The sequence below is a fragment of the Lacerta agilis genome, chromosome 3, assembly GCF_009819535.1.
Source record: "Lacerta agilis isolate rLacAgi1 chromosome 3, rLacAgi1.pri, whole genome shotgun sequence".
Lineage (NCBI taxonomy): Eukaryota > Metazoa > Chordata > Lepidosauria > Squamata > Lacertidae > Lacerta > Lacerta agilis.
Window position 1 is genome coordinate 113,376,683 of NC_046314.1, and position 27,075 is coordinate 113,403,757.

The 27,075-nt window shown below is 46.0% G+C and overlaps 1 protein-coding gene across 1 annotated transcript in view; it reads right to left on the bottom strand.

The window, feature by feature from the left end:
• Nucleotides 1-12,977, bottom strand: part of C3H8orf74 (chromosome 3 C8orf74 homolog) — a 50,164-nt gene extending 37,187 nt beyond the window's left edge. Inside the window, exons 1-2 of the mRNA XM_033145484.1 lie at nt 12,859-12,977; nt 4,628-4,820 (exon numbers count right to left, since the gene is read on the bottom strand). Coding sequence (XP_033001375.1) covers nt 4,628-4,820; nt 12,859-12,906 — 241 coding nt within the window. The 5' untranslated portion in view covers nt 12,907-12,977. The remainder of the gene's footprint in view (nt 1-4,627; nt 4,821-12,858) is intronic.
• Nucleotides 12,978-27,075: the final 14,098 nt, after the last annotated feature.

Genomic DNA, 27,075 nt, shown 5'->3' on the forward strand with positions numbered 1-27,075 from the left:
CTTCCCCAGCTCTGGGTCTCGGCCCCATGGCTGGGGGAAGGGATTCTTTAGGCACTTGCCGCCTTTGCGGTTCACCGCCCGGGTGCAATCCCTGCCAGTGGAATCTGCTGGCAGCTGATAACCAGATTGATAAGTAAGCGAAGGCAGGCTCATAAAAGAGGAATTTCCACAGGTGTCGTCTGGAGAGGGTGAGACCTGGCACGGATGCCAACGACACCCTCCTGCAAAAATTCTTGCAAGGCTACTGGGGGTGTAGTTTCTGTCGCTCGCGCTCTGATAAGGTTTGCTCCTATTAACGAGACAACCGTTCTCATTAATTCAAGGGGAATTGATTCCCAGCAAGGGAATTGCTTCACTTCTGCCACACCCGCACAGTGTTTTACTGTCTCTGCTCCTCTGCCTCCAACAGCAGCTTGATACGTTGGATGACCCTGGGGGTTCCTTCCAACTCTGCGTTTCTCTCCAGTTACATTATAAAATCAGAAGATGGAACCTTTCCTGGCTTGTTTCTGGGACAGGAAAAGCTCTGCTTGTGACGTTTCTGCAGGCAAGGCCGCTTTCAGGGGCACAGGAGCATAACTAGTTTTTTAAAAGGATGCTGGGAACACTCCCTAGGTAAGGTAAAGGTAAAGGTAAAGGGACCCTTGGCCGTTAGGTCCAGTCGCGGATGACTCTGGGGTTGTGGCGCTCATCTCACTTTACTGAGGGAGCCGGCGTACAGGTTCCAGGTCATGTGGCCAGCATGACTCTGGCGAACCAGAGCAGCACACGGAAAAGGATGTTGGAAATGCTCCCTAGGTAAAGGTAAAGGTAAAGGTAAAGGGACCCCTGGCCGTTAGGTCCAGTCATGGACAACTCTGGGGTTGCGGCACTCATCTCGCATTACTGGCTGAGGGAGCCAGCGTACAGCTTCCGGGTCATGTGGCCAGCATGACTAAGCTGCTTCTGGTGAACCACAGCTAGCGCACGGAAAAGGATGTTGGGAACGCTCCCTAGGTAGGGATAGATAAAACTGCCAATTTTGGTCTCTCATTTTTGCAGTCCTCAGTTCCACACGTTTCCACAGCAAAAAAAGAAAAAGAAGTCACCATGAATACTTGTCCACATTCTAGTGCAGACGTTTCTAAAATGCACGCGTTCATATGCGATTTTGCCAAATGTACACATTTTTGCAAAGCAATCACTCCCAATGTAACGTGTCCTTTGGGCATCATTTTTACTAATATATTTTGTGCACACAACATGGCTGGAGAACTCAGAGGAGATATGATGGTCGTCTTCAAATACTTCAAGAGCCGTCACGTGGAAGATGGAGCCAGCTTTTTTTCTCCTGCCTCAAAACCTCCAAGGAAGGAGAGCCCCCCCCCCCACTTCCCAATGGGGGTCTGTTCCACCGTCAAACAGCTCTTACCATCAGAAATGTATTCCTGAGTCTGAGCTGGAAGCTCCTTTCTTGTAACTTGAAGGCATTGGTTCAGGTCCTAGTCTATTACAGTGGTACCTCGACTTACGAATTACTCGACATACAAATTTTTCGACTTACGAATGGAAAAAGTGCCCGCACGCCTACGAATTTTTCGACATCTGAAGGACATCCGTTGGTGGTTTTAGATGGGGTTTACTCGACTAACGAATTTTAGATGTGGTTTACTCGACTTACAAATTTTTTCGAATTTTTTGTTTCAAATGCATTTCTATGGGGAAATTGCTTTTTTCGACTTACAAATTTTTTGACCTATGAATGTGCATTTGGAACGGATTAAATTCTTAAGTCGAGGTACCACTGTATATTGGTTTGGGCCTAAACCTATTATTTCATTCATCTGTATCCGCCTTTCCCCCTGAGAAGAACACAATATGGTTTCCAGATAAAACAGAAACAACAACAAAAACATACTAAAGCCCTCTCTCAACAATCATTAAAAAAACAATTAAACATGGGGAAGTACTGCTCTGAATTTGAAATTGAGGTAGAATGAGATGTGAAAAGCGCACGGGAAATGGAATATAAGAGAACAATTCTAAATAATGATGGATTTATTTAAAAATTTACTAAAAGTTAATGCAATTGGAAATGTCATAGCAACTTAAAATTGTAGGTATAAGATCACGCATGGGGGAGGGGAAGCTGAGGGGGCATGGTGGGAGGGAAGGGACATATATGATATGTTAACGAGATGCATGTATTGATTTGTGGATTTTGGAATTTTTGTTGGATGTTATGTGAATAGTTGGTGATAAAAAAACAATTAAACATTAATATATATTTTTTCTGTCCCACCTTTTTCCTTGACAGGGACTCAAGGCAGTTTACAGATGAAAACAACACCAGCCAAAAAATATAGGAAAAAATCATTTAAAAAAAAACATTTAAACATTGGTACATAAAACTACACACACACATACACACACACACAAATATACTCTCCAAGTGAAACAATGAGTCAGTGTCAGTGCGTCTGGCTGTTGACCAGAAGGTTGGTGGTTCAAGCTCACCCAGGGATGGCTGTGGACAGGATTCCTGCATTGCAGGGGGTTGGATTAGATGACCCCTGGGGCCTCTTCCATTTCGACAATGCTGTGCTTCCTTGAAATCTATTCAGACCATACCAATGATTGCAATAAAAACAGCACAGCACCAGCCCTTTCATTAAAAGCAGCCAATTCCCAAAGGCCTGTTGGAAGCAGAAAGTCTTCCTGGCGGAATCACAGCAAGGAGGGAGCCAGTCTGGCTTCTCTAGGGAGGGAGTTCCAAAGTGGTTCGGAAACAACCACCGAGAAGGCCCTCTCCTGCGTCCCCACCAAGCAGGCCGGTGAGGTTGGTGGGACCGAGAGAAGGGCTCCCCCCTAAGATCTTAGAGTCCAAGGAATTATGTGTGAGGGAATATGGTCCTTCAGATAGCTTGGACTCAACTGTGTAGAGCTTTATAGTTGAAATATACTCGGAGTCAAGTGTGAATTTCATGCTCTTTATTCAGCTCATAGTAGTGAGGAATGCAGTTCCCCCAAAACGTCTGCTTTATATACACTATTTACACAATGGGCCCCACGTGATTGGCTAATTCTGGGATACTCCTGTATGCCAATTGGGTTGTGGATTCACTTCCACCTGGAGCTGGATTGGGTGGCTCCTGCGGACCAATCAGACTGCTGCATTCTGGATCCTATTGTTCTAGGACCAATCAGACTGCTGCATTCTGAATCCTATTGTTCTAGGACCAATCAGACTGCTGCATTTTGGATCCTATTCAACTCAGTACATAACAATAGTTCTTAACCAGCACTTTGAATTGTGCCCCTAAACCAGATTAGTAGCTAATGGAGCTTCTGGGAACAATTTGCTCCCGATAACCAGCCCTGGTCAGCAATTTTGCTGCAGCTCTTTGAGCAAGTTGAAGTTTCTGAGCACTTTCCAAAGGCAGCTCCGTGTAGAGCGGGTTGTTATTGTTGTTGTTACTACAGTTATTACATTTGTTAAATTGGTATACTGATCGCAAGGCAGTTCACAGCATAAAAACACAAAATACTGAATGACACAAAAAAAAAAAAAAACCGATGACCCCTCTCGCATAAACACCTATAAAAGACCCTAGAATGTTAATCAGTCAAAGAGAAATGTTGCCTCCTGACGCCTAAAAAATATGTAAAGAAGGTGTCAGGCGAGCCTCCCGGGGAGAGCTTTCTACAAACCAGGGGAGCCACCACAGAAAAGGCCCTGTTCTCGTGCTTCCATCCGCCGGGCTTTTTGTGGAGGGGGCACATAAAGAAGGGCTTCAGGCAATGGTCACAGGGTTCAGTATTTGGATTACAGGAATCAAAGTAGGACACAGAGAGAGAGAGAGAGAGAGAGAGAGAGAGAGTTATGAGAATCATACAGATCATGACAATACAAGTGGTACCTTGGTTCTCAAACTTAATCCGTTCCGGAAGTCCGTTCCAAAACCAAAGCGTTCCAAAACCAAGGCATGCTTTCCCATTGAAAGTAATGCAAAATGCATTGATCCGTTCCAGACTTTTAAAAACAACCCCTAAGACAGCAATTTAACATGAATTTTACTGTCTAACGGGACCATTGATCCATAAAATGAAAGCAATAATCAATGTACTGTAGTATAAAATAAATAAGACAGTTTTGTAGATGATAAAAATGAAAATTTATTTTTTTTCTTCCCTGCACTGATGATTGGGGGGGGGGGGGGCTTTTATCCATTTCCGCAATCACACAACCCATCAATCAGTAGCTGAACTGGGTTCCACACAGTCACAAAAACAAATTAACTGAAAAAGCCTCAAAAACGCAAAATAAATAGCAAAAACAAAAGTGCCAAACTTAATCCGTTCCGGGAGTCCGTTTGATTTCCGAAATGTTCGGAAACTAAGGTGCGGCTTCTGATTGGTGCAGGTGCCCAGGAAACAAGAGCCGACAGCCGCATCAGACGTTCAGCTTCCGAAAAACATTCAATATCCAGAACACTTACTTCCGGGTTTTCGGAGTTTGAGAACCAAAGCGTTTGAGAACCAAGGCATTTGAGAACCAAGGTACCAGTGTAAATAAGTGAGTAAGCAAAGTGAAATTCTCTTCCCCCCCCCTTCCGCAGAGGCCATTCATTGCACTGGCTTGACTCACCTACGGTTTCCTCCAGCAGCTCCCCTGCCAGCCTTCCCACTTCCGCCACAGCCACCCACGACAAGCCCTTCTCGGTGGCGAACACCAGGCTGCGGTAATGGATGTCGAGAGAGATGCTCTGCCGCAGATCCCGGACCTCGTCAAACTCGTCCCACCCCAGCAAATCCCTCAGGTGCTGGCGGCCCGTTTTCTGCTGATGGAGAGGATGGGATGAAGGAGGAAGAAACGTGAGTAACGCATTGAGGCCTGTGAATCCAAACGCCCGCCCGCCCCACGCCCAGAAACCCTCTGCAATATTTTATCCGCCTGCCTACGAAATTGCCTCACCCCACGTGTGACCACTTGACCCCCTTCGTTCGGTGGAACTGGCGGCAAGGCAGGTGCCACGTACTGCCTGTTCTGCGCTTGTAAGAACTCAGATATGTGCAGGTGGCAATACATTGCCCTTTGGAACTCCCTGCCTATTGATACCAGCCAAACACCTTCATTGTACTCTTTTTGATGCTTGCTGAAAACATTTATGTTCAGGCCACGCCTACCCAAGTGCTTAGAAAGCTGTTGCAAGGTTAAATCTGTTTGTAGCCTATAGTCATTTTAACTTTTCAAAAAAAAGTCTTAAATAATTCCTGTTAACTTTTCTTATTGATAATTTTACTGTTTTATCTTTTTTGTAAACCACTTCGAGAGGCTTAGTTGTTGTTTTTTACAGTATGTCGATTTTTGTGATTATTGATTGATTGATTGATATAAGAATCAACTACTTAATTCATATTTCAAGGAAAATAACTAAGCAGTTTACATATTTTGAGTGTCTGTTTTGAATTGTTTTAGTTTTGTTTGAAATGTATGGCCTCCTTTTTGTGTTTTCAACTGTTCTTTTGCTGTTTTTCTTGATCATCACATTGAGCTGATTGTGTAGAAAGTGATTAACAAATTAACAATGATGATGATGATTGCAACGAACCTACCTTTCACACTCCCCTCCCCTGTTACGAAGTTTTTTTTGTTTGTTTTTTTTATTGCTCAGGTGTTCCGGGTCAGACTAATTAGCCACCCCACCTGTCCCTCGGAGGTCCGTCAATGAAGTAAACTCCCTGGTAGTTACAAAATGGGAGTATCTTAGTAACCGGAGTGTCTTTGTCCAGCTGCCGCGGACGTTTATAATCCTTGCTCTGGGCTTCAGGGGTTAAACACCTTATTGCCTACAGCCTCAGGGTCTCTCTCTCTAGATCCCTCACTGTAGCAGTCTGCTAAACCCTTTTAGCAACTCAGTGGCATTCACAATGTTTCAGCTTGCTAGCCCCTCCTGAGTGAAACCCCCTAAGACACAAACTAACACCCCGCAGGACAGTTTGGACCAGGGTGGATAAAAATCAATGATTTTTTAAAAATAAAATAAAAAAAATCGGATCTTTTGATTTAAATCGGACTTCTTGATTTAAATCGGGGTTTTTTTAAAATAAAATGCTTTTTGGTGAAAATATACTACCATCCAAAGGTTATTCAGTCATGGAATAAAGATTAGATTTTTAATTATGTAGAATAAGGCTGTATATGTTTAATTTTTTGGTAAATAAATTCCATTCATCCATTCACAATGTCATTTGGGACTGAAACCGCCTTGGTCGCGCTGGTCGATGATCTCCGGCGGGCTAGGGACAAAGGTGAGAGCTGTTTCCTAGTTCTGCTGGATCTCTCAGCGGCCTTTGACACCATCGACCATAACATCCTTCTAGACCGGCTAGAGGGGTTGGGAGCTGGAGGCACTGTTATACAGTGGTTCCGCTCCTTCCTCCTGGGCCGTGTTCAGAAAGTGGTGGTGGGGGATGAGTGTTCAGACCCCTGGGCTCTCACTTGTGGGGTGCCTCAGGGTTCTGTCCTCTCCCCCATGCTTTTTAATATCTATATGAAGCCGCTGGGAGAGATCATCAGGGGGTTTGGGCTGGGTGTTCATCAGTATGCGGATGATACCCAGCTCTACCTCTCTTTCAAATCAGAACCAGTGAAGGCCGTGAAGGTCCTGTGTGAGTGCCTGGAGGCGGTTGGAGGATGGATGGCGGCTAACAGATTGAGGTTGAATCCTGACAAGACAGAAGTACTGTTCTTGGGGGACAGGAGGAGGGCAGGTGTGGAGGATTCCCTGGTCCTGAATGGGGTAACTGTGCCCCTGAAGGACCAGGTGCGCAGCCTGGGAGTCATTTTGGACTCACAGCTGTCCATGGAAGCGCAGGTTAATTCTGTATCCAGGGCAGCTGTCTACCAGCTCCACCTGGTACGCAGGCTGAGACCCTACCTGCCCGCGGACTGTCTCACCAAAGTGGTGCATGCTCTGGTTATCTCCCGCTTGGACTACTGCAATGCGCTCTATGTGGGGCTGCCTTTGAAGGTGACCCGGAAACTGCAATTAATCCAAAATGCGGCAGCTAGACTGGTGACTGGGAGTGGCCGCCGAGACCACATAACACCGGTCCTGAGAGATCTGCATTGGCTCCCAGTACGTTTCCGAGCACAATTCAAAGTGTTGGTGCTGACCTTTAAAGCCCTAAACGGCCTCGGTCCTGTATACCTGAAGGAGCGTCTCCACCCCCATCATTCAGCCCGGACACTGAGATCCAGCGCCGAGGGCCTTCTGTCTGTTCCCTCACTGCGAGAAGCAAAACTACAGGGAACCAGGCAGAGGGCCTTCTCGGTAGTGGCGCCCGCCCTGTGGAACGCCCTCCCATCACAGGTCAGGGAAATAAACAACTACCTGACATTCAGAAAAAACCTGAAGGCAGCCCTTTTTAGGGAAGTTTTTAATGTTTGATATTGTTGTATTTGGTTTCTGTTGGAAGCCGCCCAGAGTGGCTGGGGAAATCCAGCCAGATGGGCGGGGTACAAATAATAAATATTATTATTATTATTATTATTTATGCTCTTCCAGAGGCTTTTGTATGATTATTGGGCAGTTTCTCTGCCTACAAGATATTATCACAGATGCTTGGTTTACTTTTGCAGTTCTCAAAACTGAATTTGACTCAGCAGAGATCACATGCCTCTTCTTCACAGCAAAAATGTTATAACATGAACAGAGTTGAGAAAAAGACCCTAATCCTATTGTTCTACAAGCCTATGAATACAGAATCAACCCCTTCAGTGTTAAGTTTCAAGAAGTTCAGTGAATAGAACAGGAACAATATTTTTCTGATTGTTTGGAGTGGAATGGATCTAATAAATCTATTTAAATTGTTATTATTAAGGTAATGATTATTTTTCTCCTTCCTAAGTACAACAGAAAAGTTGTCCAAATATGAATGATTAACCTATTAAACTGGGGATAAAAAAAACTAATATGAAAAGTTGTTATTCTAAAAATCTTCCATCTACTTGCATATTAAAGTTATACCAGCAAGAATTAGTCTTTATGTAGAAAACTGTGATTTAAATCAAGCCTTACTGACTAGTGATTTAAATCGTGATTTAAATCAGTTTGATTGAAATCAAATCCACCCTGGTTTGGACTCTTCCTTCGGTTCACCTCTTCATGAGCAGTTATAACCCGCTGGACCCAAGAATCGACGACGTCTGACTTATAGCAACAAAACTAGTCTTTATTTTCTTTTTAGAGCATAACGGTTTAAGAGAATCAAAAGTTTAAACGTAGTTTCATAACAGCATAAAAGGTTTTCTATTCAGTATAACATACTAAACCTTCGACCTAGCCTAACCTGCCCACCACTATCCTGGTCTCTAACCCTCTCTCCCTCAGTCACCACTCCCTCCCTCTTTCTCCCTCCTTGACCAACTGCCGCTCCCTCCTTTTAAAGGGCGAAAAGTCCCGCCTCCTGCGAGCGAGCTGCCACTCAAACAGACGGAATCTTAACTCTTCACACGCTGGGGTTTCTGACCATACCCTGCCTAAGGGCAGATCCATTACAATGATGATCTCTTGACAAAAGGGGAAACAATTCTAGGCTTTCGCCGCCCCTTATAGGCTAACAACCACAGCTCAGAGCTACAACACATTGCATGGTTCAAATACAGAAGCTCCTCTGTCCAAGCCCCACGTCTCCACTTAAGAAGCCTTGGTCAGTCCACTCCTGGAATACCGTGTCCAGTTCTGGGCACCACAATTTGACAGGCTGGAAGGTGAGCAGAGGAGGGTGACCAAGATGATCAAGGGTCTGGAAACCAAGCCTGATGAGGAGTGGTTGAAGGAGCTGGGTATGTTTAGCCGGCATAGCTGTCAACTTTTCCCTTTTTTAAAGGGAAATTCCCTTATTCCGAATAGGATTCCTCGCAAGAAAAGGTAAAAGTTGACAGCTATGTTAGCCTGGAAAAGAGGAGACTGAGAGGAGATACGAGAGCCATCTTCAAATATCTAAAGTGCCTGGAAAATGGAGCAAGCTTGTTTTCTCCTGCTCTGGTGGGTAGGACCTGGACCAATGGATTCAAGTTACAAAAAAAGGAGATTCCGACAAAACACCGGGAAAAAAATTGTGTCAGTAAGAGCTGTTTGACAGTGGAGCACTCTCTCTCTCTCTCTCTCTCTCTCTCTCTCTCTCTCTCTCTCTCTCTCTCTCTCTCTCTCTGTGTTATGGACTCTCCTTCCTTAGAGGTATTTAAGCAGAGGTTGGATGGCCATCTGCCATGAATGCTTTAGCTGAGATACCTGCAGTGCAGGGGGTTGGTCTAGATGACCCCTAGTGTCCCTTCCAACTCTACGATTCTATGATTCTATAGGCTCAGTGTTCAATTGGATTCACACACACCCCCACTGAGCTATCACCAGTCACACCCGCTAGTCTGCATCAGTTGCTAGAACATGGGCAACACTTTCTGCTGATGAAACACTCTCCTCAGGAGGCAGGCTGGTGCTGATGGGAGTTGTAGTCCAAGTCAACTGGATGCTTCTATTTTAGCAAAGGTTGTGTATCTGTGTGTGTGTGAGAGAGAGAGTATGGGTTTTCTGACAGCAGGAAACGAAATGGGAGTAAGGTTGCCAGGGGCGGAGCAAGGGGGCGGGGGGGTGGCCCGCCCCGGGTTCCAGGGGAGGGGGGTGACACTTTGGCCGCCCCCCTACCCCGCCCACTGGACAGGCCCCGAATGGGGGCATACCGCCCTTTGCCCCTTCCAGTGGCTTTTCTTCGGCGCGAGGGGCGGGCCAGCGAGGAAGGGGCATCATGCCAGGGGTGCCTCTTGGTTTCCCACCCCGGGCAGCCAAGGGGCTAGAAATGCCCCTGAGGGTGCAAAAGTCCTGGTGCCAAGGGCCGTGGAGAGAGATTAGCAGCATCCGAAAGACTCCTGCTGTGATCTGCCCTGTATTCAAGCTAATTCACCTAAAGACTCAGTTAATTATGCCCTTCATTTAAGAGGCCTTGTTATGCACACAGCTAATACCGCTGACCCTCTTCGGTTGACCCCGAGCAGAAAATTCCGCAGAGAAACACAAGCAGGCAAAAGTGGGGTTGTTGTAGTTCTTTTAATTTCGCACCTATGTTCACAGGGTCATTACTGGCAGTGACAGACCAGGAATGAGACCTTGGGGTCATAATAGATAGCTTAATGAGTATGTTGGCCGGGGGAAATGCAAATTCCATGCAAGGAATCATTAGGAAAGGAACTGAAGGGGAGGGGGATAGCCAATGTCACAATGTCACTATGTCACTATACAAATCTATAGTTGGAATACTCTGTACAGTTTTGGTTGCCTCACCTCAAAAAGGACATTGTAGAGTTAAAAAAAAAGGCTCAGAAAAGGGCAACCAAAATTATTAAGGGTGTGAAGCGACCCCCCTAGGAAGAAAGGACACAGCGCTTGGGACTTTTTTAGTTTAGATAAATGGCAAGCAAGAGGGGACACAATAGAAGTTTATAAAATGATGGAGAAAGCAGAGAGAGAAAGTTCATCCCCGTCCCCCGTCCCCCCGTCTCACAAAACTATTGACTGATCAGTAGGGTATGGGGAATCCATGTCTCGCTACCATCCAAGAATGTTGAATGTTGGAAGGTTCGGGACAGATAAAAGAAAGGTTCCATTGCTAAACTATGGAACTCCCTCCCACATGAGGCAGTAATAGCCACCAATCTAGACAGCTTTATAAGAGGATTAGACAGTTCATGGAGGAGGAGAGGACTATTGATGTCCACTAGCCACGCTGGCTATGTTCTGCCCCCACAGTTGGAGGCAGCGATGTTTCTGAATCCCAGTTGCTGGGAAAGACAAGTTTCTGGAGGGGAAGAGGGCTATGAGTAGTTTGGAGATGCTTGTTTTAGATCAGTAATTGCAGCTTGCTCCATCTCCTGAGCCAAACAAAACTGTCAAGCTGCTTGGAGAGTCCACAGCTTAGCGAAGGAACAAACTGTGATTAAAGTTAACCATGGTTTGTTGAAACAAGCCAACTTCAAGCCATGGTTTAGCATTAGGTGTGGACCCTCCCAATGCTCTTCTCTCTCTCTCTTTAAGTTGAAAAGCAGTATATAAAAAACAGAAAAGAAACTCACGAGAACAAATGAGTCAGCAAATAGCTAGACGCGGAAACAAACTATTAAGTCAATTAAGCAATTTGTTTTCCTTCCCCAAACCAGAAATCCACACCCTTTCGCTTCTGAGACTCAGATTTCCACAAGCTAGCTCAAAGCCTTATCCAAAACGTTTGCATGTGCAGACCCATCCAAAGAAAGCAGCATTATAAGGAAACTGTGTCTCTCATCGTTACAGCACTTGGAGGAGGGTTACAGGAGCAGGAGACTTTGTGGCATTCGGCAACACTTTTCCTGGGAATCTACCAGTTCATTGGTTTATTATTTTATTTATGCCTGAGTGGATATCAGCTGCAGATCACTGACGACACCAAAATAGATTTCGTTAAAAGCTAATCACCAATAGATAAAACAAAATATAAAATCAAAAAATCCTTCCAGTAGCACCTTAGAGACCAACTAAGTTTGTTCTTGGTATGAGCTTTCGTGTGCATGCACACTTCTTCAGATAACACGAAAGCTCATACCAAGAAAAAACTTAGTTGGTCTCTAAGGTGCTACTGGAAGGATTTTTTTATTTTTTATTTTTTATTTTTTATTTTTTTATTTTTTATTTTATATTTTGTTTTGACTATGGCTGACCAATACAGCTGCCTACCTGTCACCAATAGATATACAGCAATGAACCCTCAGATATCATAACTCAATGAGAAAGCGGATGTTCTTTATCAAAGCTTTGCCACTTTATGAATGTATTTCCTGTAACAGCGACTTCTAACCTTATTGTCATTTTCTCTTACATGCTGCCCAGAGAGCAGGTGTTATAGGGCAGCTCGTGAACCGAATAAATGAGCAAACAAATAAATGCAATCTTCATATCAGAATAATCCCACCATGTCATTTTTTATTTCCGCGAGCACTACGTTGTCAGAATTTGACCTCTCTCTCCCCCCTGCCTCAACCACATACATGCAAAAACTATACACAACATTCGCATATCCAGCCAAATCTGAAAAATCACTCCCAATTGAAGATATCAAACGGTTGACCCCGAACAGTGCCGGATTTATGTACTGTAGAAGCTAAACCAGCTATAGCTTAGGGCCCCACTCTCTTGGGGGCCCCAAAAAAATTAAAGGGAAAGAAATCTGGATGTACATTTCCAAAATATAAGATAAAAAACAAAATAAAGCCTACATACAGCAACAGTGTTTTGTGTGTGTATGGGGTCCCTTTACCTTTACCTATGGACCTATTAGGTCCATAAACTACCATATAGCATATATTCAACACAAAAAACAGCGACAATTTGTTGTTGACAAAGGACAGCTGGACATAAAAAGGGCCGCATTACCTTCAATAGCTTAGGGCTTCATCAAACCTAAATCCAGCCCTGACCCTGAACACTCCAAAACTTGAATTCTCACAGAAAGCTGAGAGAGATCACTGTTCCATCTAGCTCAATATTGTCTACTCTGGCTGGCAGCAGCTCTCCGGGGTCTCACTCTCCCAGCCCAGACTTTCTACATACAAAACAGATGTTCTACAGCTGAGCTACGACCCTCCTGGTACAAAGGTGTCCTCATGCAAATCTGCCAGGTATTTTTTTTGTTCCCAAAATTAATCCGCCACGTCTTTATATTCTGGTTCCTGAGAAAGCGAAACTTGGCAAGCCTTTCGTATATTGCATTTCAGGGCGACGGCCTCAACCCCCCCCCCAACCCCCGTCTGCAAAGCTCAGCCTCGACTTTGCTTCCCTATTTATTTACCGGCAGCTGGAGGACTTCTTCGACATCCTCTGCTGATAATTTGGCCATCCTTCCCGGGACGGGTTGCTAGGAGACGCTGGCTTGTGATGCACAACCATGGAATGAATAGGGAAAAGGAAAGGTTCTGTTAGATGCTCACCGTTCCAGATCAGGCGGCTTCAGGTGAATGCAGCAAAGGGGGGGGGGGGGGTGCGACGAACCTCCCTGCCAACTTCCCCTCTGTTACTAAGTGTATTAATTCTGAGGTGTTCCGGGTCACTTTTTCTCTTCTCCCCACCTCAATGCCTCGAGGTCCGTCTGTTTGGATAATCCCCTTTTATTATAACTAGGGATAACTTAGTAACGGGGTTCTCTTGTCCAGCTGTCGTGGCCTGTATATATATATATATATATATATATATATATATATATATATATATATATTGCTCTGGGCTCCTGGGTTAAGAATACCTCTCAGCTGTATCATTTCCGGGTCTCTCTCTCTCTTAGATCCCCCCCACTGCGTCAGTTAGCTAAACCATTTTAGTAACTGTGTAGCCTTACCAAGGTTTCTGCCCTTTCCCCCCTCCTGAGTGAAACTCCAAGACACAAACTATCACCCTGCAGGTCAGTTTTGTCTTTTCCCTGAGTTCACCTCCTCATGAGCATCCATATATCGCTGGACCAAATAAATGCCTCTTTTCTCTTGGCTCAACAAAAACAAGTCTTTATTTATTTCAGAACATCATGTTTCAAGTACTTCAATAGTTCATCAGCTTAGTTACATCTAAAGTATAAACTCTTTCAGTATAACCGACTGATCTCCATCCTCTCCTAGCCTAACCACCACTATCCTGGCCCCACACCCCTCTTCTTCCCTGTCTCCACACACACCCTCCCTCTTCTCAACTGCCAAAACAGCCGCTCCCTCCTTTTAAACCGGGGATTGCCCCGCCCCCAAAGGATGAACTGTCAGTCAAGATGAAGGTGGATTAACTCCTTCTGAGCCGGGATGTAATAACTCCTCCCCCCTAGGGCCAATCCGTCACAGGGGGAACAAAGGCAGCCCACAAACAGAAGTGCCAGCCTGCAACATCAGGACCCTTGGCGATTTGGGGGAAGGGTCTAGGATGCCAAGTCTTGCCAAGGGTGCCATTCTGCAGCTCACCTTTGGAAAACAGACATACGGCCAGTTTTCCGACAGCCCCAAAACAACCCTCTGTCTGCAAGGAAGATGAATTCATACGGAGACAGCTGAGCATGACGTTTCCACTATGGTTCTCATGAAACTGTTGGGCATTCTCGGTACAGCGGTACCTCTGGTTAAGAACTTAATTCGTTCCGGAGGTCTGTTCTTAACCTGAAACTGTACCACTTTAGCTAATGGGGCCTCCCGCTGCCGCTGCGCGATTTCTGTTCTCATCCTGAAGCAAAGTTCTTAACCCGAGGTACTATATCTGGGTTAGCAGAGTCTGTAACCTGAAGCGTCTGTAACCCGAGGTACCACTGTAGTTGCACCTGCTCTATGGAACGCCCTCCCAACAGAGGTCAAGGAGATAAATAACTGTGCAACTTTTAGAAGACATCTGAAGGCAGCCCTTTTTCGGGAAGTTTTTAATGTTTGATGTTTTTATATGTGTGTTGGAATAGAGTGTGCTGGGGTAACCCAGCCTGATGGGTGAAGAAGAAGAGTTTGGATTTGAGGGAGGCGGCGGAGAGGTGGCACGCCGGGGGCGCCGGAGGGATCGCCGCGCCACGGCGGCCGATCTCCCTAAGACGGCCCTGCCCAGCCATGAAGCTCACAGGGTGAGCCTGGGCCACTGATTCTCAGCATCACCTGACAATAACAGGTTTGTTATTGGAATTAACTGGGGAACAGGAGAACAAGAGAACCGTTGGAGCTCCTTGAAGGAAAACAATGAGGTGTAGATGCAATAGATAAATAAATACAGCCAATTATCATTTTCTTTTTAAAATATAAAAGTAAGCACAATCTGCATTTGCTTTTTCCTTTAAAAAGAGAAAATATTCACTGGGGCGAAAGGATGTTCTCGCTTTGTAGAGCTGGAGCCGATATCACCTAGCATGTATTGAAGATGATGGAGGTTTTTAAGCAGACACTGGGTGGCCCTCAGTCATGCACGGTCTAGTTGAGATTCCTGCATCACAGGGGGCTGGACTAGATGACCGCTGGGGGTCCCTTCCAACTCTACCACTCTATGATGACAGTGATGAAACCCTGGGATGATGTAAGCCATGCCCAAGGGGCATTGGAAATGCAAACAGAGAGCGTTGCGTACCTTCTCTCCTCCCGGTCTTAAAAGCCCTTCTGCTTGCATAAACTTCAGGGCAGGAGAATGCTACGTGCTTGAGGCCTAAAACCTCTAGGATAATCAGGATTTCAGATTAAGGCTGCTGATTATTAGAGACAAGGAAGAGGCCCAGGGGATACAGTTCACTCAGGCGCAGCTGTGGGGCCATCCATCGTCAAATGCACTCCTAAGAAACATAGGGACCCAGGAAACTGCCGTGTGCAGAGTCAGGCCAATTTGACTCTGTATCGCCTACACTGGCCAGCAGAGCCTCTCCAGGTTTTTAGACCAGGGATGCTTCCAGCACCACCTTTGGACTGAACCCGAAGCATTCTTTGTTCTACTGCTGAGCTACAGTTCTTTTCCCCAAAACATGACGATCATGGGACTCTTCATTTGCCTGGGTTAGTGAAGAATATCACAAGCTAAATAACTCTGTATATGGTTTAAAAGAGTTTTTTAAAGTAAAAACCAGGACGTCCCAAAAGTTGTTGAGCTTTGCTAATTTTGGGGGGAAAACTCCCCACCACCACCACCACCACCAAATTTTTCGATTGACTTTCCTAAGATCCAGGACAAAGCACCTCAGATGTCAATTCCGCCTTAGAAATCCCGGTAATGTCCAGAAAAATGTACAAAAATTCAACACCTTCTATTCCTTAGAGCCTTAAATGATATTTACAATGCCAAAATAACAACAACAACAACAACAACAACAACAACAACAACAACAACAAGACACAACTCAACATCTCAAAGCCAAACAGTCCAATTTTCTTGCAATAAGTCCAAGAGAGTAACTCTCTATGTGTATATTTGTTGCTGGTGTGACAAATTCTTAAAGTTTGATGTTTTATTGTGTTTTTAAATATTCTATTGGGAGCCGCCCAGAGTGGTTGGGAAGCCCAGCCAGATGGGTGGGGTAATATTATTATTATTATTATTATTATTATTATTATTGCAAGAATATTATTGTTATATTATATTATTATTACTTAGGCATTCTAAATGTCATTTAAGATTTTTGTACATCGTTGTTAATTAATTTTTGTAAACCATATCCAGAGTTGTTTAGTTTGTGATCTGGGTCAGTGTGACGGATGGCACATACCCTCCAACATTTCTCCAATGAGAATACAGACATTCTATTATACACCAGGAAGCTTCTTCCACGTGGGGGTGATTGTCCCGGGTGCAAAAAAAAATAAAAAAATAGGAGTGTGCCTCTGCAGCTGCTGCCCTGATTGGAGGCACTCCCCCTCCTTCCCACCCACCTAACCTGAGCAGCAAACTGAGGAGGAGTTGGTAGAGGGTGGGCCCTTGTATCCCTTGGCCACGCAGCGTCCCCCACCGGAAGCACCGGTTAAGGGCACAATACCTGCCTTAGGATGTGCAATACTTTCCTTGCCCCAGGCACTGGCAAGCCATGCTATGCCACTGCAAGTGAGGAATAAATTAATAATAATAATAATAATAAATTTATACCCCGCCATTCCCAGTTTAAAAACTGGGCTCAGGGTGGCTAACAGCAAATATAAAACATTGATTAAAATGTGACTTAAGAACAGCATAAAACAGCATAAAGTACAACATAAAATCAATAATATCAATAATCAATAATATCAATAAAATTCAAAAATTCAAGGGTCATTTTGGGGTAGAAGGGGAGGGGGACCCCAGTCAGTAGACATCAAATGCATAGCTGTCAAATTTTCCCTTTTCTTGCGAGGAATCCTATTCGGAATAAGGGAATTTCCCTTAAAAAAGGGGAAAAGTTGACAGCTATGATCAACTGGCCAAGTTGGTCCTATTAGGGCCAGCAAGGAGACCTGGGAAGAATTTAAATGTGGGGTCCCAGAAAGGGTTTCTTCATAGAAGAGGAAAGGGGAAAGGGGGATAGAGGATCAGGCTAATTCAAACTGAAGGCCAGGCAGAATAGCTCTGTCTTACAGGCCCTGCGGAAGGAGATCAAGTCCTGCAGGGCCCTAGTCTCGTGGGACAGAGCATTCTACCAGGTCGGAGCCAACACTGAAAAAGCCCTGGCCCTGGTGGAGGATGGTCTGGCTTCCTTAGGGCCTGGGACCTTAAAGCTATTATTATTCATGGACCTTAGGGTTCTCTGCGGGACATACCAGGAGAGGCAGTCCCGTAAGTACGAGGGTCCTGGGCCGCATAGGGGTTTAAAGGTCAAAACCAGCACCTTAAACCTGACCCTATACTCCACCGGGAGCCAATGCAGCTGGTAGAGCACTGGGTGAATATGCTCCCATGGCAAGGACCCCGTGAGGAGCCTCGCCGCAGCATTCTGCACCCGCTGGAGTTTCTGGGACGGTTTCAAGGGCAGCCCCGCGTAGAGCGAGTTACAGTAGTCAAGCCTGGAGGTGACCGTTGCATGGATCGCTGTGGCCAGGTCGGGGCGGGAAAGGTAAGGGGCCAACTGCTTGATACGGCGAAGATGGGAAAATGTCGCCTTGGCTGTTGCTGCAACCTGCACCTCCATGGAAAGGGAGGCGTCGAGGATTACACCCAAACTTCCACCTGATGCAGTCACCTCACCTAGCCTCCTGGGTGGGCTGGCCCTGTGGCCTCTTTAACATGGGGGAGGGGACATCTAACAGAACTTCTCCAGATAATCTTAGTGACCATGCTGGGATATAAGGACTTAGGCGGTTATCCTGTGCTCAAGGTATCCAGCCCTTTAATTATGAATTACCCGTACACGAGCCCTGCACATTTCTTCTAATATACACAGCTTTGCACAAAATCGTGCTTAATATACACACTTTACAAAGCTATTTCCTCCCAGTGCAATGCATTTTACATTACTTCCACCAATATATGCATTTTCAGGTATTCTTTCCCTGAAGACATTATCGGGTTGGGGAACCGCATCAGATAATCCAGAGATATTTGGCAGGACTAATTCTGGAGTTGCTTCCATTTCTTGCTTTGTTATTTTGCAGATTCCCCGCAACACTAATATCCAAATGGATTGAATCTGGCGGCATTCCCACCACATGGGGAGGTATGTGCCCGTGGTGGTGCAACAACAACCCCTCCCCCCCCACAGATAAAAACAAAGCACATTGCCACCAACCAAACGCAACCGACCAAACTCTGGACAACTCCAATCTCTTGCAATGCCAACAGAAATGAATAAAGGAGCTACCCTCATAATGCTGACTCAAAAACCCTGCATGAACACTATGCATTAGAACGAAATAACAATATCCCCTATCTTTCTTCCCTATCTTTTTCCTCTCTCTTCCCCCCCCCAACTGCATATGGCATATATTGCAGGGGGTTGGACTAGATGACCCTTGAGGTCCCTCCCAACTCTCCAATTATGATTCTATGCTATGACCACAGGGTCTCATAACAAACGTAAGCAAACTGTGGAAAATACTCTAGAAACTGAAAGTAGAAACACTATGTGTACTTTTCCTTGTTTGGTGTTGACCTTTAAAGCCCTAAATGGCCTCACCCCAGTATACCTGAAGGAGCGTCTCCACCCTCATCATTCAGCTCAGACACTGAACTGTAGCTCCAAAGGCCTCCTGGTGGTTCCCTCCCTGCGAGAAGTGAGGTTACAGGGAACCAGGCACAGGGCCTTCTCGGTGGTGGCGCCCGCCCTGTGGAATGCCCTCCCATCAGGTGTCAAGGAAATAAGCAACTATCTGGCATTTAGAAGACATCAGAAAGCAGCCCTGTTTAGGAAAGTTGTTTGATGTTTTATTGTGTTTTTAATATTCTGTTGGGAGCCACCCAGAATAGCTGGGGAAACCCAGCCAGATGGGCAGGGTATGTATGTATGTATGTATGTATGTATGTATGTATGAAATGTTTGTTACACAAGGAAATCTAAAATGAAATCTATTTTATTAAAAAAAAAGATAATCCAGAGAAGTGCACAGTTTGCAGGATAGCTGCATCCTGGGTGGCATGCTGTTTTGGGAAGCGTGGATTGGGGAGGTTTGTATTATAACCCTAATCCAACGAAACATCTTTCCATTCTCCCCACTCATGATTCGCAGCCATCGGTATTACTGTACAGCCGTACCTTGGAAGTCGAACAGAATCCGTTCCGGAAGTCCATTCCACTTCCAAAACTTTCGGAAACCAAAGCGCAGCTTCCGATTGGCTGCAGGGAGGTTTCCGCAGCCAACCGGAAGCCGCGGAAGCCCCGTTGGACGTTCGGCTTCCAAAAAATAGTTCGCAAACCGGAACAGTCACTTCCGGGTTTGCGGTGTTTGGGAGCCAAAACGTTCGAAAACCAAGCTGTTTGAAAACCAAAGTATGACTGTATCTGATACCAGAGGCAATATAGAGACATTGTGTCCAAACACTTAAGATCATGACTTAAACTCTTGCAATGAAAAGGTGTTGGTGCATTCTTTTTGGAGGCCTGCAACCTGCTGCACCCACCAGGAGACGAATAATCTCCATAACCTCATTACTCTCATGAGTTCGCAGATGGTTCCTGGCCTTTAAGCAGCTTTTCTCCTCATCCTAATCCTATTCAGAGTGGCCATTGCCCAGCTAGAGGGACCGACCACTTTCTTCCTGCTTTTCCGGAGAAACAGGCCTCCTCTCACGTAGCCCAGGATGGAGCCAGGATCCCGGAGGGGAAAGGATGGGTTGAGTCCGGGACCACCGTAAAACCCCTTCCGGCCAGACTTGGGGGAAACCATGGGTCACCCCCCAGAAACTGTAGAGACCTTTTCAGTCTGAAAGCAATTTTTGTTCTGGAAACTGTGGATTTTCTACACAGGAAAAGGAGAAAGGCTCCGTTTTGGGTCTGAGCTCAGAACTAAGGGATGTCCTTGAGTGACCTTGGTAAGTCAAGAATGAGATGCGTTTTAGATTTGTCAGGATGCTAAACGCCGAACTGCAAATGGGTTTCATCCGATAATTTGGGCTTAAGCCTTGTGCTGTTGGGGGGTCTATGGAGACAGGGCTCCGATCCGCAGCTCATTTACTCCAGAGCAGCCCTGTTAACAAGTCCTGTGTGCTGTGGCTTAAGTTGGCAGCGATCCTAATTCTGACGCTGAATGGGTTTGGTGGTTGGTTGCCTGATTGAGTCTAAAGCTTATGCGGCGGAATAGTATCTAATATCTGGCATGACGTGTGTGGTGTCCTGAGAATTTCTCGCTTTTTTTCCTTTTCGTAAATATTGCAAGTTGCTAGATCTCATGATAGTGGCCCACGGTCACGGGGAACTGCCTCCATGCCATTCCTTCTTTAGTAAAAGCACTTGGAAAAAATACTTGAATCATAGGAAATGAATATACCCAAGGTAAAAGAAATCGATCTTTTATTTAATTCTGGCTGCAGAATTTGGGTTTTCAAGGTACAGTTTGATGCTGAGGATCGAGGTAGCAGCAGAGCTCTGAGTGGTGCAAGCAGATCTGGGTAGAGATGGCGAGCAAGAGAAAAATGTGTTCGGTTTTCATTTCAAAGTGAACTCGCCTATTTTGCACATCTTGAACCAAAAAGGCAGCTACCCTGCAAAATTCGCCCTTCTCCAATCTTCGTGATGCAGGTTCTCCAATTGAAAATTGCTTGTAGAAAATAACAGAATATTAAAAACAGAATAAAACATCAAACATTAAAAACTTCCCTAAACAGGACTACCTTCAGATGCCTTCAAAAAGTCAGATAGTATTTATTTCCTTGACATCAAAAGGGAGGGCGTTCCACAGGGTGGGTGCCACTACCGAGAAGGCCCTCTGCCTGGTTCCCTGTAGTTTTGCTTCTCGCAGTGAGGGAACCGCCAGAAGGCCCTCAGCGCTGGATCTCAGTGTCCGGGCTGAATGATGGGGGTGGAGACGCTCCTTCAGGTATACTGGTCCGAGCCATTTAGGGCTTTAAAGGTCAGCACCAACACTTTGAATTGTGCTTGGAAATGTACTGGGAGCCAATGTAGGTCTTTCAGGACCGGTGTGATATAGTCTCGGCAGCCACTCCCATTCAGCTAAAGCATCCCTGACAGATGGCCATCCAACCTCTGCTTAAAAACCTCCAAGGAAGGAGAGTCCGCCACTTCCTGAGGGAGTCTGTTCCACTGTCCAACAGCTCTTACTGTCAGAAAGGTCTTCCTGATGTCGAGTCGGAATCTCCTTTCTTGAAAATCGAAGCCGTTGGTTCAAGCCCTACCCTCCGGAGCAGGAGAAAACAAGCTTGCTCCATCTTTCATGCGACAGCCCTGGAGATATTTGGAGATGGCTCTCATATCTCCTCTCGGTCTCTTCTTTTCCTGACTGAACACACCCAGTTCCCTCAGTGGCGGCAACTCCATATGGTTTGCTGTAACTTTATGTCATATATTACATATTTTATGTTTTTATGGGCTTATAGCCGCAATAAAATTTGAATTTGAATTTACTCCATAAAGGTAAATGGGGCACTGCCCCACCAACCACCACCTGTCCTCAACCATCTCTCACTTGCTTGCCATCTTGTTGTTGTTTAGTTGGACCAGAGCACACCAGGCACTCCTGTCTTCCACTGCCTCCCGCAGTTTGGTCCCCCATGTTGGTAGCTTCGAGAACACTGTCCAACCATCTCATCCTCTGCCATTAAGGGGTGATATGATAGCCATGTTCAAATATATCAAAGGATGTCATATAGAGGAGGGGGAAAGGTTGTTTTCTGCTGCTCCAGAGAAGCGGACACAGGGCAATGGATCCAAACTACAAGAATGCAATTTCACCTAACGTACACAGTTTTGCAATGACACGCTTCCTCATATAATGTGTCACCTTGTGGTATTTTCACTAATATTCACTCACGTCCATACACACTTGAACTTAGCATATATGCATTTCTGTACTGTATATGTAACTCGGCTGCAGAACTGCACTGCAAAATATAGGGTGGCCGTGTCTCGCTTCTCATATTGTTTCGAATGTGAGAATTAGGTTTGCCTTTAAATCAAATTTCTTCCCTAGCTGTGAGCCAGTTCCAGGCAGAATGTTTTCATTGCAACTGGACATTGTTTCAGATATGGGGGCAGTTAAAAAAATATATGTTAGAATCTCCAGTCATTGAAGTTTCATATGACATTTAGCCTGGTCCTAAGGTTATGATCCTGAACTCAATTTAGTGAATGAGGGCCAAAGAGCCCAGTGGGATTTACTTCTGAGTAACCATGCTGAGGATGGCTCTGCATGGCCAGAACTGGTTGTTGTAGGGCAGCTTTCTCCAACCTGACCCCCCTCCGAATGTTTTGGACTACAGTTCATATCAGCCCTTGCCAGCTTGGCTTTGCAGAGCCAAGTAATTTTGAGGCACATTAATTTACTCCCAAGTAAGCAAGTTCAGGTTTGCAAGCGAACAGTGGAAACCAAGTAAATACACTTCTGCTTGGAGAATGTCGACTGAACTAATTCATTTTGCAAATGGATGAACGCGAAGTGGAATTTCTTCCTGTGGGGGCGTGCTGAGCTTCCTCTTTCAAAAGGAGCTCTCCAGTTCTGGGCGAGGTGCGAAAGTGGGTGAAGCAATCAAATGGGTGCAAACGTCACCTTAGCTCAGTAGGCTGGCTTCTGCACATGCAGCGCTCTCTGCCCTCCAGCTTGGCATGCAAAAGGCATTATCAGAGCTCAAGGAGACACCCCAGGGGGGGAAAACCACTTCAGGAAGCAAGGGGGGCAGTGAGGGGTGTGGCCTGAGGAGAGAGGGGCTGTGGCCTGTGAAGAAGAAGAGGAGGAGAAGGAGGAGTTTGGATTTGATATCCCGCTTTATCACTACCCTGAAGTTGAGGCTCCAGTACTTTGGCCACCTCACGAGAAGAGAAGACTCCCTGGAAAAGACCCTGATGTTGGGAAAGATGGAGGGCACAAGGAGAAGGGGACGACAGAGGATGAGATGGTTGGACAGTGTTCTCAAAGCTACTAACATGAGTTTGGCCAAACTGCGGGAGGCAGTGAAGGATAGGCGTGCCTGGCGTGCTCTGGTCCATGGGGTCACGAAGAGTCGGACACGACTGAACGACTGAACAACAATTATCACTACCCGAAGGAGTCTCAAAGCAGCTAACACTCTCCTTTCCCTTCCTCCCCTACAACAAACACTCTGTGGGGTGAGTGGGACTGAGAGACTTGAGAGAAGTGTGACTAGCCCAAGGTCACCCAGCAGCTGCATGTGGAGGAGCGGGGAAGCGAACCCGGTTCCCCAGATTACGAGTGCACTGCTCTTAACCACTACACCACACTGGCTCTCCACGGTCCACATAAAGAGATTTCGAGGGCTGCATTTGGCTCTCTGAACCATAGGTCCCCCACCCTTGGGGTGTTGTGGGGCTGCAGACTTTCTCTTTTAGCAAAAGTGCCGGAGAAATGTAGCAAGTTCCTCCTTGCAAGCTGTTGTGCATTTCAGTGTCCCTGTTATAGCAAACTGGCCCAGAAACCCCGAATTAAGCTCCACCTGTGAATTTATGCCTCATCACCGGGAGGTCCCTTCGCCCACAGATTATTGCACTGTCAGTCTTATTCTTCCGCGTGCGGTTAAAAGATTCTGCTGGACATTATCTTGCTTCAGCTGTGAACCGCCCTGCCAGGTCAGGATAAAGTACTTAATGCTTCGACTCCTGTCACAGGTAATCATGGCTAAGACGCCACTCATTTTGCTTCGCAAGTGACCTCTTCCGGCTATATTAGGAGTGGCGGGGGGGGGGGTGGAGAGAAAGCCCTACTTTCGTTTAGAAATCCCTTATTTTTTAATTATCTCAACCATTTGCGTACCTTTTAATTTCACACGTTCCAGCTTGTCAACATCCTTCTTAAGCTGTTGCACCCAGAACTGGACACAATATTCCAGGTGTGGCCTGATCAAGGCAGAGTAGAGCGGGACTACGACTTCCCTTGATCTGGACACTCGACTTCTCTTGATGCAGCCTAGAATAGCATTCGCTTTTTTTGATGCTGCATCACACTGTGGGCTCATGTTAAGCTTGCGTTCTACTAAGACCTCTAGATCCTTTTCACATGTGCTGCTAGCAATCCAGGTGTCCCCTTCCAGCGGCGTAGCTAGCCGCTCGGGTGCCGGGTGCAGCGCGTGTGTCCTGCAGCTGGGGGAGGGGCGAGCCACCCATGGGGGCAGGGCGCGCTGCGTGGAGCCTCTCTGCCGCGTCCCTCTCAGCTGTAGGGCGGCTGAGGAAGAGGCGGAGGGCAGGTAGACCATAAATTTGACATGAGTCAACAGTGTGATGCAGCAGCTAAAAAAGCCAATGCAATTCTGGGCTGCATCAATAGGAGTATAGCATCTAGAACAAGGGAAGTAATAGTACCACTGTACTCCGCTCTGGTCAGACCTCACCTGGAGTACTGTGTCCAGTTCTGGGCACCATAGTTCAAGAAGGATACTGACAAGCTGGAACGTGTCCAGAGGAGGGCAACCAAAATGGTCCAAGGCCTGGAATTGATGCCTTATGAGGAATGGCTTAGGGAGCTGGGTATGTTTAGCCTGGAGAAGAGAAGGTTAAGGGGTGATATGATAGCCATGTTCAAATATATAAAAGGATGTCACATAGAGGAGGGAGAAAGGTTGTTTTCTGCTGCTCCAGAGAAGCGGACACGGGGCAATGGATTCAAACTACAAGAAAGAAGATTCCACCTAAACATTAGGAAGAACTTCCTGACAGTGAGAGCTGTTCGGCAGTGGGATTTGCTACCAAGGAGTGTGGAGGAGTCTCCTTCTTTGGACAGCCATCTGTCAGGAATGCTTTGATGGTGTTTCCTGATTGGCAGGGGGTTGGACTGGATGGCCCTTGGGGTCTCTTCCAACTCTAGGATTCTATGATTCTAGGTGCAAGTCCCACACTGCAATTTCAGGCAGCTCGGAGCCTGCAGGAGCCCAAGCCACCACGTCACTCCCAGGAGAGACGCATGGCTCGGGCACGCTGCACACCCCGTGGCAAATGCTGAGCCCCCCCCCCCCGGTGTGGTGCCCAGTTTGTTGACTGAACTAATTTTTTCATTATTATTTTTTAAAACTCATATTTTTGTCATTTTGTCACACACACCCTCAATGATGACACCCGGGGCGGCCCTTCCTCTGCCACTGTCCCCATCTAGTTATTCCTGGTTAATAATAATAATAATAATAATAATAATAATAATAATAATAATAATAATTTATTATTTATACCCCGCCCACCTGGCTGGGTTTCTCCAGCCACTCTGGGCGGCTTCCAACAGAACGTTAAAATACAATAATCTATTAAACATTAAAAGCTTCCCTAAACAGGGCTGCCTTCAGATGTCTTCTAAAAGTCTGGTAGTTGTTGTTCTCTTTGACATCTGGTGGGAGGGCGTTCCACAGGGCGGGTGCCAACACCGAGAAGGCCCTCTGCCTGGTTCCCTGTAGTTTTGCTTCTCGCAGCGAGGGAACCGCCAGAAGGCCCTCGGAGCTGGACCTCAGTGTCCGGGCAGAACGATGGGAGTGGAGACGCTCCTTCAGGTATACTGGGCCGAGGCCATTTAGGGCTTTAAAGGTCAGCACCAACACTTTGAATTGTGCTCGGAAACGTACTAAGTGGCTAAGTGCAGAACCTTACAGTTGTCACTGCTGAAATCCATTCTGTTAGTTTCGGTCCAGTACTCCAATCTGTAAAGGTCATCTTGAATCCCGATTTTGTTTCAGTGTTATTGGCTACCCCCTCCCAGTTTGGTATCACCTGAAATTTGGTGAGCATCCCCTCAATTCCTTCATCCAAGTCGGTTATAAATACCTATGGATTTTGGACACAGGTCTTACTTGGGTGGATAACCGTGCTGCAAAATTCACGTAAGTACTCATTTTAAAGGATGGCTGTGCCTTGGTTCCCTGATTGCTTTGGAAACTGGCACTTTGGTAAGATTGCCTTTAAATCCAAACTGGACCGAATCCCCCTTACCCCCTCCCATTGCAAAGATTTCCAAAGATTTGGCATAAAACCACGTTATTTACAGGTGAAACTCGAAAAATTAGAATATCGTGGAAAGGTTCATTTCTTTCAGTAATTCAGCTTAAAAGGTGAAACTAATATATGAGATAGACTCATGACATGCAAAGCGAGATATGTCAAGCCTTTATTTGTTATAATTGGGATGATTATGGCATACAGCTGGTGAGAACCCCAAATTAACAATTTCAACTTTGGGGTTTTCATCAGCTGTACGCCATAATCATCACAATTATAACAAGCAAAGGCTTGACATATCTCGCTTTGCATGCCATGAGTCTATCTCATATATTAAACTCCAGTAGCTAATGAAAACAATTGCTTACATAAATGGACTTTTCCACGATATTCTAATTTTTCAAGTTTCACCTGTATGTATTGATTTATTAAATATCTGTACCACTCTTCATCCGAGGATCAGAGGGCGGTTTAGAATATAAAAATGCTGATCACCGAAGAATTGATGCTTTTGAATTATGGTACTGGAGGAGACTCTTGAGAGTCCCATGGACTGCAAGAAGATCAAACCTATCCATTCTCAAGGAAATCGGCCCTGAGTGCTCACTAGAAGGACAGATCCTGAAGTTGAGGCTCCAGTACTTTGGCCACCTCATGAGAAGAGAAGAGAAGACTTCCTGGAAAAGACCCTGGTGTTGGGAAAGATGGAGGGCACAAGGAGAAGGGGACGACAGAGGATGAGATGGTTGGACAGTGTTCTCGAAGCTACTAACATGAGTTTGGCCAAACTGCGGGAGGCAGTGGAGGATAGGGGTGCCTGGCGTGCTCTGGTCCATGGGGTCACGAAGAGTCGGACACGACTGAACGACTGAACAACAACAATGATATGCAAGGAAGGCACCAGGCAAGCCTCCCCGGGAAGAGAGTTGCACAAGTGGGAACCACCACAGAAAAGGCCGTTTCTTGTGTTGCCACCATCTGGACCTCTCATGGAAGAAGCAAACCAAGAAGGGCCTCGGATTA